The 16639-nt window shown below is 36.2% G+C and overlaps 1 protein-coding gene across 2 annotated transcripts in view; it reads left to right on the top strand.

Annotated features, from left to right (window-relative positions):
- The window catches only part of LOC145664924 (eukaryotic elongation factor 2 kinase-like), a 76240-nt gene that overhangs the window by 23397 nt on the left and 36204 nt on the right, over positions 1 to 16639 (top strand). For both annotated transcript variants that reach the window (XM_081732029.1, XM_081732030.1), the window contains 3 exons: positions 2484 to 2637; positions 9610 to 9782; positions 15202 to 15376. In XM_081732029.1, coding sequence (XP_081588155.1) covers positions 2484 to 2637; positions 9610 to 9782; positions 15202 to 15376 — 502 coding nt within the window. The remainder of the gene's footprint in view (positions 1 to 2483; positions 2638 to 9609; positions 9783 to 15201; positions 15377 to 16639) is intronic.

Genomic DNA, 16639 nt, shown 5'->3' with positions numbered 1-16639 from the left:
ATACTGTTTTCAGAGAGCAAAAATTGAAAAAAGATAGTGATAAATTCTTTTGCAATCGATTCATGATTATACCAACGTTCTATCCAAATTGGAAGCTGTTCAAACTTACTATTACTGTCCTTTTCAATACTGATTTCCGTAAAGAAAAAACGGTACAATATAGTAAGAAACGCTTCTTTGCAATCGATTCAGCGTTTCAAGAGTACGCTTTATATCGTCTGTGAACCCTCTATCCAAACCGAAATTGGTAGAAATTAACTTTCCGGTTTCAGCGTTGGTTAGCATAGAACAAAAGCAGCTATAAGATAGCGAGAAGTTTTTTTTTTTTTTTTTTTTTTTTTTTTTTTTTTTTTTTTTAATTGTTTCAGTGTCTCAAAATAATGTATTATTTCCACCCGTAATGCTTTATGAAAACCAGAAGTGGTTAAAATTTACTAGTTTTTCGGTTTCAATACCGATTTCGAATAGAGCATAAACAGAAAATATATCGTGAAGCATTGTTTCTGCGATTGGGTCCTCAGAATAGGTTCCATCTCCTCCGTTAACCCTCTGTTCAGACCTGAAGTGGTAGAAATCAGCGTTTCCGGTTTTGGTCTCTCATAGAACAAAAACTGTTAAAGGTGGTTTTTTTTTTTTTTTTTTTTTTTTTTTTTTTTTTTTAATTGGTTCAGCGTCTCATGACAACATCCTCCACCTGCAACAGTCTACCAAAACCGGAAAGGATTGAAATTTACTAGTGCTTTCGGGTTCAATTATTATTTTCGTATGTCCTCTGAATAAATAAATAAATAAATAAATAAAACACTCATCACTTATTCCCGCACAGAGTGGTACTTCTATGATGAAAGATATTATTGAGGACGACCTAGACGATTTCCTTCTTAAAGGTAAGAAGAAAAAGAGAGTACGTAGTAAGGCTTCAGTCGTTCTTAATTTTACCCCATAATGGGTCTTCTGCAATGGAATATAAATAGCTATTCCACTTCGAAGAAGTTAACACTATCTAACTGTCATTCAGCCTATTTTCTGTCTCAAGAAACTCACCTTAACTGCTACTCGATCTTATATTTTTTCCAGCTATACTGTTTGTTGCCATGACAAGGACGGCGATTGCCGTGCGGCTGGTAGAGCAGCAGTTGGAATACAGGACAGATATCATTATCATTATGTTTCCATCTAGGTGAACAGCGGTTTCCAGGCCTGAGCTGTTCAGGTTTTCTTTGGATAACTGGTTACTTTTTTGCAACATCTACATCACACAGCTTGAAGCCTGATCTAGTTGACATATATCACCAACTCGCACATCCAATTATTCTGTTGGGGACTTCAATTCTTATCATGAACTGTGGTGTTCCCCTCGTATCGAGCCTCGAAGTCGAGAATTTGCAACTTTTCTTGATATTTCATACCTTATTAAACGATGACAGTGCAACACATTTTACGACTGCCACAAGAACGTATTCACATCTGGACCTTTCTGCCTGCACCCCACGACTTGCAGGTAAGCTTAAGTGGCGTGTTACCATGATTTTTGTATCAGTGATCACTTTTTGATCATTCTCATTGGGCTATCTGCTTTACAATTTACTCAGTTGCCTCGCTATAATCTCCGCCGTGCATACTGGGGACAGTTTTGTGGCAGCTTTGACTTTATAGGAGACTCTCAGCTCTCTGTTAATGGACTCCTTGAGGCTTTTCACGTAAGTGTTGTATTTGTTGCTAATGCCTCGATTCCATTGTTAGACGGGACCGCGGTGGCTCAGTTAGAGCGTCCTTGGTTCGATCGTGCGTGGGGTCCTTGGTTCGATTCCAGCTCGCGCCAGGTGAGCTTTCTGGTAAACAAACACCGTGTGCGTGGGTTTTTCTCGAGGTTCTCCCGTTTCCTCTCACTTTCTTCATTCCACCATTTCAGTCATTTCTTATCATCACCGTCTCCTTTAACGGACTATGGATGCATTGTTTGTGGATTCATCAGACTTACCATGTTACTCCAACTGAACACTGTCCATCTTCTTAATATAGTACGTTTGGCGACTGCATTTCGTACTAGTCCTATTCCGATCTTGTTTGTCGATGCACACGAGCCATCATTAACTCAGCGTCATCAGCTGATACTGTACTATTTTATTCATCTAAAGTCAGTGCTTTACAGTCCTTCATCTTTTGCACTGGATGCTGGAGATCGTTACCAACGTTATGTGGCACAACCTAAAGCTACCAAGACCCAAACTATTCTGTATTACTTGTTGTAAGAGTTGGAAATTTTTTCCACACAGTTTTTAACATATTTTATAGAGATACTCAGTTCCTAATATGTCATGTAAATTTCTTTCCGCTTTTCATGAATAATTGACTAGAAATAGCATATTTTTGAACCAGCAATAATTATGAATTTCCTAATATTCTTAAAGTAGCCATTATGTCGCCACCTTCCCTTAATGGCATATATGCCACTGACCAAAGTTCTGAATGTTGTTTTGCAGTACTTCGTCCGAGGAGGAGGGAGAAGACCATCAGACCAACAACCCTCATGTCTTCTTTTCGGCCGCAATGAGAAAAGCTCGCTCCCGGCGGTCAGCTGACGAAGAACAGCGCCACCGGAAGAACATTATGGCGTGGAAACACGCTATCATGAAGGTAAAACATTTTATGGATATACTTTTCTTGAAAGTGTGAACAGTGTTATGTAGAGTGAGTATGAAATGGTTAGTAATAGATAAACTGTTGAAAAAACTATCATTCCACGTGCAGTCTAAGTTGATTTTTATATCGTAATAAGAACAGCAAATGCATACACTTTATTAAAACGAAACTGTCATAGTTTAACATTACATACAAGATTTTACATATATCGTTAAAGGGTCTTCACTACAGCGAAATTAAACTGCCGCTAATTTTATAATTTTTCGGTAATATCTTCAAAACATAAAAATTTTCGAAAAGCAGAAACGAAGTGAACTAGACAATACGATTTTGTTGGTGATAGCGTTATCACAACTCATCTATCTGCTTTCGATTTGCAACTATAGATAATTTAGCATTTTTTTGCGGGTTCTGTAAATAGCGGCATACCAAAAGCAGATAGGTGAATTGTGGTAAAGGAATCACATGCAAAATCGTATTGTCTAGTTCACTACGTTTCTGCTTTTCGAATATTTTTATTTGTTTTGAAGATATTACCGAAAAACTCTTAAAATTAGCGACAGTTTAATTTCGCTGTAGTGAAGACCCTTAACCAAGATACTTGACAATTAAGGTTAGCTGCTCTCTCAGAAGGACGAATACCCAATTCCAGTATGCTGAGCCTGTGGTTCTCAACCTTTTCTGACTGGCGACACACTTCACTGAACAGCCAGGACATTCCGACACACTTGTTTGTTATTTTTATTATAAATAAGTAAATAAATAAATAAATAATAATAATAATAATATGAGTGGTCCCGAGTTCCCAATGGAGGCACTCGGTCGAAAAAGTGTAAAAAGCTTTCTCAGGCCAGCCATTCTGAATGAGGTTTTCGTGGGTTTTCCTCATTCGCACCAGGCAAATGCCGGGATGATACCTAACGTATGGGTACCAGGCCGCTTCCTTCCTTCTTTCCCTTTCCCTGGACAGTGTGCTGGCCGAGAGACATCATCCCTCCATCGTGAAGAGCAAACATTTCCATAGATACTGAAAGCCCAGAAATCTAAAATCAATAATAATAATAATAATTACCGTATTATAATATTGAAACCTATTAGTTTTTATAATGACTCTATATAGCAGTGAGCATTGTTGCTACCGCTGGAGATGTTGACTGGTACAGACTGCTTCGATTTTAACTAATTATTATTAAATTCTTCATGATTTTTAAATCCTATAATTTCGCGAGGACTGTGTGACACACCAATATGTAGCGACACATTGGTTAAGAACCACTGTGCTAGACTACTAGTTCTACAATAAGTCCTGTGCTGCTTCTCTTTTTTATCCCATATTCTTGTAAACATATACGTGTATATATATAATACATAATCATGGCCTACTCGATGTTCTTGTGATTACTGAGTAACATGTTGAAGTAACGTAACCTGAGTATACCAATTTTCTTCTGTCAGTAACTCACAGACTCGACTACTTTTTATATAAATACCGGTTTATATAATATATAATATATATTAGGCCACTCACAACACTTCTTGTCCCAATAATATACTCAGTCAATCAACAGAAAAATATTAAGTACTGAAGGTTGCCTGGTAGAGTTTATCATTTCAAATAAATTAGCGTCTTGTTAATTTTTATTACTTGAGTCTTGAACTAGCCTTTTCGCCTGCATTATGAAGGGAACACGGTAACAAAGATTTCTTAGCGTGTTGTAACCAACAATAACAAGAAAATTAAGGGTTCCTGGTTCGATTCCAACTCCCTCTAAATGTGCTTTGTGGTGAACAAACAATTAGGTATGCATGGGTATTGTCAGAATTTCTACCATTTCCTCCCACTGTCGTTATTCCACCATTAGTATCCATCTCATCATTACCATCTCCCATAGCTTCGGTGCATAATCGTGGGACGTTAGATGAAAAGAAATTGCTCTCCTTCCTAGTCTGGTGCCTAAAGCATGTTCTTTAGTGCACGAGATCTCCAGCTAGATTCTCTCTGAGAGAGCATGAAACGCACTAGAATCAGCTAGAGTAGTTCAAATCCTACTTAACTATAGGTATATCCTTAGGTAGTCTCACTGTAGGTAAAGGACATAAAACACAGATGAATCAATCGAATAACTGCAATAACATCGTTGTTTTATTATTAACTAGCAGATTGCTTGTTCTTCGCACGGGGAGATTACGTTTTATTTTGGACACAAAAGGCAATGGGGGTTGAATTTTTATTTAAACGGCATCAGAAATGTCACTGTTCGTCTCAGCGTCCCCAAAAACTGGATTTGGCATTAGCATCGGTCAGTTTCGATCATTTTTACGTATTTCCCCCTTCCTCTCCCCAAGTTGTTGTGTTGAATTCGAATTTAAACAGCATCGGAAGTGTCACTGTTAATCGCAGCGCCCCCGAAAATGATGGATTCGACACCAATATCGGTCGTTTTCGATCATTTTAAAATATCTTCCCCCTTCCCTAAGTTGCACCGTCAAAGTGAAATGATAAGAACCATCCTAAGCCCGAACCTCATCTATGTTGAAAATCTGATTGAGATCGGTCGGATGTTACAAGAAGCACGAAGTCACGCATACATAGTAACTTTAATTTTTATATATATAGATAAAATGCGCATCTACATTTCTGACCTGTAACAAAATATCTGGAGTTATTAGCGTTCAAGGAATTCGCGAGATACTCAATTCTTGGCAAAATTTTTGGACCCCTTTATACCCTTAGGATAAATTTTTTGAAAATCCTTTCTGATCCCTTGCGTCCCTAACAAAAGGAGTATTCTGTCTAAATGTTAAATTTCTTACTATAATAGTGTCGTATGTCAACTAGAACTGTATGACAACTAGAGACGGCAGATTTAGTTAAATATCCAAAACTGGTCCTTGGCTATCTTTTGGGTAGTGTCTAATCATACTCAAATCAGAGTGGAATTTTAACAGAAGAAAAGATTAGCAATTATGGTCATGTATAAGCAATGCGGTTATGAAGTCATGGACCAGCTCTGTACTCACCAAATTCGTTCTCGAGGGTAACGGAATAGATCTTGCCTCTTCTTTGGTCACTAGTAGACACGGCGCACAACAACTCTTCACTTGAGTGACGTAATGCTGTTCTCGATTTGGTTCTCATCTGACCGTGATTTAGGAGGCAGAAAAGTGAACTTATCAGCGTTGCCAACTGAAATAAATATTCGCCATGAATCTAGAAATGTGAGGTATTATTCATAACTCGTACGTTGTACCTTTTCATCTATGTATATCTAGATTATTACTATTAATAATAGACGTTGTATTCCACAAATAAAAATGAAATGTCAAATATTTTTCACCTACGTGTATGCGTACATAAAGGAAACATTTCTTCTATTCCGGATAAGTCACCGTCAGTATCCTCTTCTGAATCACTGTTGCTATCACTATCGACACCACCAAGACTGATTACGACCCTCTCAGTAATTTCATCCATAATTCCTTCTGCTTCCCAATACTGAGTTTTAATTTGCTTCACGTGATTACAAACTGATATCCATTCGTTCCTCCCGATTTGCCCGAACCTAATTTCACAGAGGTTTTGAACATCATTAATTTTGAAAGTTGTGTTTCATGACGCAACCCATCCTTTCACCAAAGACCAATTTTTTTCAATTGGATTCAGTTCCGGTTGTAAGGGGGGTAAACGAAGCACAGAGTGTCCATGGCGTTTGAAAATTTCGTCAATTGCAAACTTTTTAAATCTAGATTTATGTGATTGGATTAAACTATACAGTTCCGGCTTCAGCATATTACAATCAAAAGAAATGTTTTTTTCTGTTAGCCACTGCATCATTTGTTGCTTAGTCGAACCAGAGGTAGGTGCTTTTTCCAAAATAACGTTGTGGTAGGATGCATTATCACAAACCACAACAGAATTGTGAGGGAGATTTGGTATTAATTTATCTGTAACCCACTTTCATAATTCTCTTGGTTCATTTGGTTGTGGTAGTCACCTGTAGACTGACTTGCTTTCCACATTAATAATGCATTGGGTACAAACCCATTTTCCCTCCTGCATGAATCATAATTAACCTCTGACCCCGAGAGACTGGTGCTAATAGACCGTGAGAGCTGTCGTCGGTCCAAAATTTGTTTGAAACGTGAGATGATAATATGTATGATTCGTCTACATAAACTATATTTCGCGCTTGGTTTCGATATTCCTTTATACGTCTCAAATAGGAAATTCGTTTTTCTCGAATTTCTTGAGACTCGACAAGTACGGTTCTGTTAGTTTTAGTCTTTCTCCACCGAAATCCAAGATCTTTTAGAATTTTTCTAAGGCTTGTGCACCCACTCTGAAAACCTATTGATTCTGAAAGCTTTTCCCTCACTGTTGAAACAGTAGGAACTCTGTGTTCCGTTTTATAAAAGTCGTAAATTGTTCTCCGAATAACATCACTGTCAAACTCATCTACCCCAACCACAGATTTTTGACAACGCCGGATTTTATTCGGAGTTTCAAAACAAGTTTTCTTAGCTTCAACTGTCTGCCCTTCTTTTTTTAATATTTTTGATCGTCCGTAACGATATCCCTGCAGCCTTCGCTGTTCTTTCTAAAGCTTTTCCAACAGGAATTGTGAAGGTACCTTCTCGAGCTTCCATCTCCATGAATTAAATAACATTCCAAATCACCTGTCTAGCCTGTGAATGGATCTTTTTGTGCTTCACTTCGGAGTTTATAACATTCATAGTCACGTCAATTCACTACAACACACACCGATACACCTACAAACTATTACACTAGCCTATCCACACTACACTGGACCGGAATACGATAATAACACCCTCGTAACAACAAACACCTTATTTTCAATCTACCAGCACACTACATGAAACTCAGTCAAAGAACAAACCTCCACAAGCATCGGAATTATCTTATTTCGAGGGGTGAGTGAGCCATGTCTCTTGCTTTAGACCCTAAGCGAATGGAATGCTACGATTGTCAAAATGTACCATGTGTTCTGTTGACCAACAGATGTGTGAAAGGCTTTTTTGTAACGCAAAGGTTAAAATAAGAAGGGTGAAAGAATGTTTTCCACTCAGTATTACTTAGATTGTGTTATAGTGGTGTATATAAATCTGAATTTTTGTGTTTTGTAGAGCTAAAATACTGTGTGTATCTATTCTTTTGTGTGTTAATATCTGGGATTTTGTGGATATATTTGTATGAGTTCTTTACCCTTTTTTTATGCCGGCACGTTCAGCTGTTTGATACATCCATTTATTTTTAATTTTAATAATTGATTTCAAATTCTCTTATGCTTTGGTTAATTAACGCTATGATTTGGAAGATAAAAGATCTTTTTTAAAAAATTCGAGAGCAGTACTACGATCAGAAGTATAAGTAGGGGAAATGATATATAATGTCAGAGCTTACTTTGAGAAAGAAAGAGCAAACGATGGTCTATTGTTATCAATTGTACCAATTGCAAAAATAATGGAGAGGATGTGTGATGTTTTGCAAAGAGGAAAACATTCAGTAATAAACAAACTTTTTTTTTTTTTTTTAATAAGCGATTTAGGATCTACTACTGAGAAGTTTGGATAATCGTGGTTGGCAACATATCTGGCGCATGCGTAGTATCAACCATTTCCTCTCATTTTCATCTCACTCGCTCGGGAAGTAACGGTTTCAAAGTGCAAAGTTAGCTTCGCCGCGTTTACACTATCTAGTTCTCCATTAATTCAGTCCACCTACCTTCTCTTCCTAGTTTTTTGTAGCGTCATTATTCTTCCGTTTACCTTAACATTGCAAGAATTTCCTGGTTGCTCGAAGTACGAAATGTTTATTGTCAAGTCAACACGTTGCTACATAACATAGGTCTTATTTCTTATTAGAAGGAATGTTGTTCTGCACTTAGTATTTTAAGTTACTACATGATTTCCTTAATTGTTCTGAAGATATGGGAACGACCTATACAGCACTAATCTGGAAGTTGAATTATATTTTCCATTTAAAATATTGAATAAGTTACGAAGTATTGAGATCATAGTTAATTAAATATCTTTTTTCCCTTTCACCATTTAATTTTTATCATGTTACAATAGTATTGCCTTAAATGATCCACTTTTACTATTTTACATAATAATGTAGATTAAAACCTTGCAATAGTATAGCAAGATTTAGTTTTGTCCTGCGAAGTAAAATCCTGGAAACACTACTTGTTAGGAGGGAAGGTTTTAAAAAGTTTAAAAGAAACTAAGATATCTATTGTTATTGTTATGTTTTTGGAAAAGTTGTACTGAAAAAAAAATTAGAAAAAACTGGATATGAAATCCAACAAATTTACTTGATAATTGTTTATTGCTAACGAAATGTAATGACATCGACAGTTTCTGTGTTGAAGTGGTAACATGACAACTGTTACTCTGGCAATAATTTCTACTTACGAACACAGTAGTGTTTGGAGTATAATCGTGGACATGCAGGTTTCTTAAATGTTCTTTTTAGCCGTTGGAATCGGGAATTTTTACTTTTACTTTCACGGACGTTTGTGTATGCGAGAGATGGCTTAAGGGATGGCCTAGTGAGTAACGCGCTTGGTTTTCTATCCACGTGGTTCGAGTTTTAATTTTTGGCAAGATTACTTGCCTAGATAAAAATCCGAGTGGTTCGAATTCCACTTCAAACTTTTAAGCATTAGGGTCCGTCTCATATAGGACACTACCCAAAAGAGACGTTAAATTTCAATAAATTAATGAATCAAAACTTTAGGAATATGAGTTGCTGTAGTAACTAGTAGTGGAAACTTATTTGGTTGGGAAATGTGCATGTACGTTTTCAATATATTTTTTAAAAAATCTAGTGAATGAGAACATTTCGAAAACAAAGTAAACACTACATCTGCCAATTCCGTAATGTATTAGCATATGCTATAAAGAAAAAACTATTTAGTCGATTAACATATGTTCTGTTTGCAGGCTCGCTTACTGGGAGATCCTTGGGAAAGATTCCATTTGGATGAGTATCCGACAGAGAAAGCTCGCCGGTACCGGTACAGTGCTTTACGTAAAAGTTGGGTGGTGGATGACGTGGTCGTAAAAATGGAACCGCATGCGTTTAGTCATGGTGCTATGCGGGAGTGTTACAGGCTGTAAGTTGAATATTTATTTATATATATATATGCCAAGGTTAATATGGGATGTTCTTTTTAGATATGTAGGTGTGTGAACTGGACTTTTATCGTATTAACATACGTATAATTTGTTATTTATAAAGATATTGAGTTGTTCAATCTAATACAGTTAAAATGTAATTTGCATTTTTAGTCTTAACTAATATATCTCATGTATAGGAATAGGGTAGCTACAGTGAAAGGAAGAAAAAGATGAGAGAAAATGGCAAAGATCAATATTTAATAGAAGCGGGCTTACGGGAGGAAGTCACCGTATCTTTCTCCAAAACCACGTCCATTTCGATATTTTTCAAACGTCTACACTTTCTCTTTTGTCTGTCAGCTGCAAGTTCTCGAAAATTTTAGCTCATGAGTTAGTACGATCTAGTATGTATGTAATTATCAGCATGTGAGTTAGGCTTTGTGTGAAAAGAAATTTAAAAAGTGTAATTATTATTGTGCTGTTATAAAGCTAGAGATGACAAACATATTAGCTCCAAATAGTTGTTAGGACTGAGATATAACACTATGTAGAACCTTTCTATGTTTCTTCTAGACATCTTTCATGCAGTCTTTATCTACAACAGACTTCTTAGGTCTAAATCCAATAACCACTATTTTTACTGTCGTAATAAGCACCATTTATTCGCTTCCTAAGTCATGTTCGTATTGCTAGCTCCCTGTACGGCATAACCTAATTATGCTAGTTGTTTCCGAGCCTTCGTCCCACTGTATACTGTAGGTTAGAATCGTGCTTAAATAAAAGCTCTGTACATTGTAGGTTAAAATTGTGCTTAATTAAAGGCTCTGTACACTATAGATTAAAATCATGCTTAATTAAAGGCTCTGTACAGGGTAGGTTAAAATAGTACTTAATTAAAGGCTCTGTACACTATAGATTAAAATCATGCTTAATTAAAGGCTCTGTACAGGGTAGGTTAAAATAGTAATAAAAGGCTCTGTATACTATAGATTAAAATCATGCTTAATTAAAGACCTTGTACACTATAGGAAAAAATCATGCTTAATTAAAGGCTCTGTACACTATAGATTAAAATCATGCTTAATTAAAGGCTCTGTACGGGGTAGGTTAAAATAGTACTTAATTAAAGGCTCTGTACATTATACATTAAAATCATGCTTAATTAAAGACTTTGTACACTATAGAAAAGATCATGCTTAATTAAAGGCTCTGTACACTATAGATTAAAATCATGCTTAATTAAAGGCTCTGTACAGGATAGGTTAAAATAGTACTTAATTAAAGGCTCTGTATACTATAGATTAAAATCATGCTTAATTAAAGACTTTGTACACGATAGAAAAAAATCATGTTTAATTAAAGGCTCTGTACACTATAGATTAAAATCATGCTTAATAAAAAGATCTAATTTTGTGCACATTGAGCTGTTTTTAGATTTTTAGTCAGGGTAGTGACAAACTTGTAAAACCGGGAACGGAGATAGTCAGGGAATTCTGCTAAGAGTCAGGGAATTTCAGTTTGCTAAGAATGAGATTTTAAAAAAAAAATTGACATGAACATTTTAAATTGGCTTCAGATGTGGTTGAGTGCTTGTTCTTTAGTGAGCAACTTCAAACTTAGAAACTTGCCTTAATTTTTCACTAACAATGTATAACAAACTTCCGTTCTGTAGTTGTGCATATTATCATTACTTTCGCTTGGAATGTCATGGTGAATCATCCATAAAATACAGTTGGACCAACAATCTAATGGTAAATTCAACATACACATAATTCTAACTTTTTCTCTTTTTTCCCCGCTAGTTTTGATTTTATCTGAGTTTTCTACCCTGCATTAAATGATTGTGGCGTATCACACAAATGAAAGGATTTTGGAATACTGTTACTAATATTTGAGATTTTGTGTTTCCATAGTAATGTATTTTAATTCGCTTTCCGCAAAGGCTTGTTTCGGAAGTGCTTATGAATTTACGAAAATAGCTCATAAAGTGATATATTAGCATATACATTGGGTCGATGTTCAGTGAATAGTCGGACTAATTTTATCATACTCTTGATCTTTAAATGTAGGTTACACTGATAGGTACCAACGTATACTTTCTGCGTCGTGTTTATCATCCAGTGTTTATTGTTACGCATTTATAGGTACATATTTAATAACTTTCCATCAATAATTGTGCATTTGTATTGATTTAATTAGGATGATTCGTCCTATGAGTTTAATTTAATATGCTTTTTTCTAATTTTAAATTTATTTTGAAATAAAAAATGATGTAGCGGTTTGTGAACAATACTTATGGTACATGAGTTCAAATAAAGTCTCTCGGTAGTCATTCTGTGTTCCAATTTCTGTGTAGTTTTTCAATGTCAATACGAAATGTTCAAAGTTTTATAAAAAAATTTTTAAAAAAAAAAAGTGTAAAGTTGCTCGACTCCTTGTATCAGTAATTACGTATACAGCGGGTCGAGGACGTGACACTTGAGCTGGCGTCCGTCCGATCTCAAGCTCGTATCAGTAACTAACTCCATGGCCTATAGAACCCAGAGGTTCAATGTCGCGTTCATAAAAGCTCTCCATTGACTTCTTTCTTAGCCAATTGGATTTAGTTTCGTTCTTGTATTCCTATTTTCGCGAGATCCAGTAAACCTTTGCAAATATTGCTACCTTCTTCCATTCTGGCTACATGATGTGCCTACCTGAGCCTCCTAGATTTGATGACCCTAACAATGTTTGGTAAACAGTATAAATTAATGCAGTTCCTCGTAATGAAGTTTCCGATATTCCCCATTCGCGTCCCTCTTGCGTCCCAATATTCGCCTCAGGATTTTGACTTTAAACATTTAGAGCCTTCCTTCTTCCCTCAAAGTAAGCAGTCACGTTTGGCAGCCATACAGCACAACAGTTGTAATTATCAATTTATACACTTTAAGTTTCAAATTCTTCGACAGAATTCGCGAAGTCAAAGGAGTTTGGACTATAATAACACATTTTTTTTAAATATATATACTCGATATTTAATTTCGTTGTGAATATTGTTTTGGTCCGTTAATGTTGATCTCCGGTATTTTAAAGTGTCTACTTTATCGAAAATATTACTTGATAGTTTAACATATGCATACTTTACAGTATTACGGTTACGGCGAATTTCCGTGTATTTGGTTTTTTGCTTTTACTTCTAACCCATGTTACTCCAGGTGTTTAGTAAAGCTCTGTCTTTCAATTGTCTTCATATCATTCCCTGTCAGGTTGACATCATCAGCATAAGCCATATCCTGGTGAATTCCATTCAGCTCTAGGCTTTGGCTGCTATCAGTTTTCCTTATAGCATATTCCAGAACAAAATTGAGTAACGGCGTCAGCATATCTCAGTATTTCAGGTCATTCTCGACGTGGAAACTCGTGGACAAATATTTTCTTACTCGAACTTTACTTTGGACTTTATTTAAATATATCTTTATTAATCTAACTGGCTTTTTTTTGGTATATCAGTTCGCTAAGAATATTGTACAGTGTTTCTCTGCTAACCGAGTCGTAAACCTTCTGTAAATCAATAAATAATTGATATACCATAATGTTTTATTTCCATTTCTTCTTGAGTATATTTAGTGAATGGTAAATCTCTGGTTGATAGTTGATCGATTTCACCTAAATCTGCACTGATAATCTGCAGTAATGTCATCTACTTATGAAGTCAATCTTTGTAACAAGATTGACCATTCAAAATATCAGAGGAAGTTGAAAGGAATATTAGTGGATTAGTAATTTTATGATTTAGTGGAAAATTCATTTTGTGTTAGGTAAAGCTAGAAAGTGCAATAAATCCATCGCAGGTAAAAAATCTCAGTAATGAAATAACGTGTACATTAGAGGAACACTCTTTTTTTTTTTCCCCACAATTCTTACTCTTTTGAAGAAAACGACAAGTTTTATCTGGCTTCTGTAGCCATGTACACAGTATGTCGGAAAAATAACGGAACTTTTTAAATTAAACAAAACTAATCAGGTATTTTACCAATTATAGTTCTTTTTATTCGAAATACATCCCTTCCGCGTCAATACACGTTCAACCAACGCTAGCATAGAGTTTCTAATGTCCTTTTCCGGAATCACTTTAATGACCCTCGTCACGGTAGACTGGACGTCTATAACATGGTCATAAAATGGTCTTTTCATGACCAATTTTAATTTTGAGAATAGGAAATAGTCATACGCTGATAAATCAAGCGAATACGGAGGAGGTGGAAGCACACAGATTTGTTTTTTAGCCAAAAAGTCACGAACTGTGACAGTTCTGTGATATGATGTATTGTCGTGCAATAAAGATCTCAAGCCTTACGCGAACGATTCGCTTCCACAAACGCTCCATGACACCCAGACAAAATATTTACCATTAACAGTTTCACCCTGTGGAACGAATTCCCGAAATATAATACCTTTGGAATCGTAGAAACAAATCAACATTGTCTCCTCACTTGACTTTTGAAAACTACATTTTTTCGCTTTCGAAGAACCTAGGGACTTCCACGTAGCACTTGGGCGTTTTGTTTGCGGGTCGTACTTGAAGCACCAAATCTCATCATCAGTTACAATCGAATCCAGTAATGTTCCGTTCCGTCTGGCTGTTTTAATAAGGTCCTTGCAATGTTCAATGTAAGCAAGTTTTTGGTCGTCAGTTAAATTATGCGGAAGAAATCGAGCACAAAGTATGCAGAAGAAATCGAGCTCAGACTTTCTGTTTGTTTAAATCCTTTGTCAAAATTTCGTGAATCATGTCTTTTGTCTTAATTAATTCCTCCACCATCCATGTCACAGTTCGAATTTGCATCGTGGGCGATCATTTCACGCGCTTGTTCTATCAACTCATCGCGATTTTTTGTTTCTCTATCTGCCTGGCATTGGGTCGTCTTCCAAGGATTCACGACCATCCCGGAATCGCGTATACCACTCGAACACACATGTACGAGGTAAGCTTTCTTCATCTACACTTATTTCATCATTTCCAATGTTTGTGTATATATGTTACGTAGCTTGAAACTTTTTTTTTTTTTTTTTTTTTTTGACGAGGTGACACTAGATACACTCCCGTTTCTTGCTATTTTTTAATATGTTTTCATGATCGTGGTTTCATTTTGTTAAGTAGATATCCAGCTTTCCATTAATATATTGCTTCAATAGATGGAGCTAGTGGTTGTCTGTAAAGAAAAAAAAGTACCGTTACTTTTTCGACATTCTGTTGTAATTCCTAAAATGACAACTAAAAATTTAGAAATAGCTTCTTGTATAAAATGATTGTTATGTTAACAATGTAAGTCTTTGAATTTTTGTTGCTTAGCTACTTTCACCAAAATTGCTGTAAAATAGACTATAAATATACTCAGTAACGACACTTATCGGTTCTCGATTGGATATTAATAGGAAAAAGCTGAGTAACTTCACCCATTCGGAGGACTGGAGACGAGACAGTAATAATTATGTGGCCAAGCGTTACATGGAGACTGTGGCAAGGGAAGTCTATTTCCAAGATGTTCAGTTACAGATGGACGCTAAACTCTGGGGAGAAGAGTATAATAGGCATAATCCTCCAAAGAAGGTAAGCACTTATTTATATATATATATATTAAAAAAAAGTTATCTAGAAAACTATTCCTCTACATCTTCGAGGTAGTAGAAACAAAATTAAAGATGAAAAATGTTGAGGAAAATAAAAAACAAGAACAAGTTTACGTAATTTGCATGAATATGCTTGTTTAGAGCTAACTGAAGAAACCGAATCTTCTTCAGTTCGATGGGGAACTAATTACTTATACAAGAGTTACTACAAATGATGGAGCGATTTCGTAAGTTCACTTAGCTTTATTATTAGACATATTGTCACTAAACTTTGCAGACGTATTCAAAAAAATAAAAATAGTGACATGTACGGGAATGGGGAACGGCGGAAACTTCATAACGAGGAACTACATAATTTATATGGTTTACCCAACATTGTTAGGGTCGTCAAGTCTAGGAGGCTTAGGTGGGCGGGTCATGTAGCTAGAATGGAAGAAAGTAGAAACGCTTTCAAAGTCTTGACTGGAAGACCAATCGAAAAACGACCATTAGGAAGACCTAGGCGCAGATGGGAGGACAATATTAAGATGGATCTTGCAGAGATTGGAATACAAAGTAGAAACTGGATGCAGTTAGCTAAGGATAGAAGTCAGTGGAGAGCTTTTGTGAACGCGGCATTGAACCTCCGGGTTCCATAGGCCATAGAGTTAGTTAGTTAGTGACATATGTACCCCCTCTAGCAATTCTGCAAATATCAAGTCGTGAAAAACACTGTTGATGCGAGCTCTCAGTTCTATTAGATTTGTTGGTAGAGAAGAAGTAAACACTATATTTTTCGAATAACTCCATACAAAAAATCGCATGGGGTTAAGGTCCGGAGATCGTGGAGACCACAACAGGAATTGCTGATCATCATCCTCCCTAGCACGACCGATCCATCGGTTTTTCAGTCCCTTGTTTAGTCACTGTAGGCCGACTGGTTGACTTTGCCTTACAGAGACATCCTCAAGCTGTAAAATACGCATTTAATCGTCCAATGAATTTGGCAGTTGGTGGATCTTTGAACTTCGTTAGGAAGCGTCGTTGCACTGCTACGACAGAGTGATGCGAATGAAACTCAAGCACAGCATAAGCTTTCTCTGCGCCTGCGTAGTGAATAAATGCTCATTGCTTCGCTCCCGTAGGAGAAATCAGAAGCGAACTATCAACAACAACAACAACAACAACAACAAAAAGAATCTGTTAAAGTTTTTCAGTACGTTTGCAGAATTTTGTGACAATAAATTAATGAAAGGAGGAAACA

The sequence above is a fragment of the Thermobia domestica genome, chromosome 11, assembly GCF_964235325.1.
Source record: "Thermobia domestica chromosome 11, izTheDome1.hap1.1, whole genome shotgun sequence".
NCBI lineage: Eukaryota > Metazoa > Arthropoda > Insecta > Zygentoma > Lepismatidae > Thermobia > Thermobia domestica.
The sequence above is the reverse complement of the archived record's forward strand: the minus strand, read 5'-3'. Positions and strand labels throughout refer to the sequence as shown.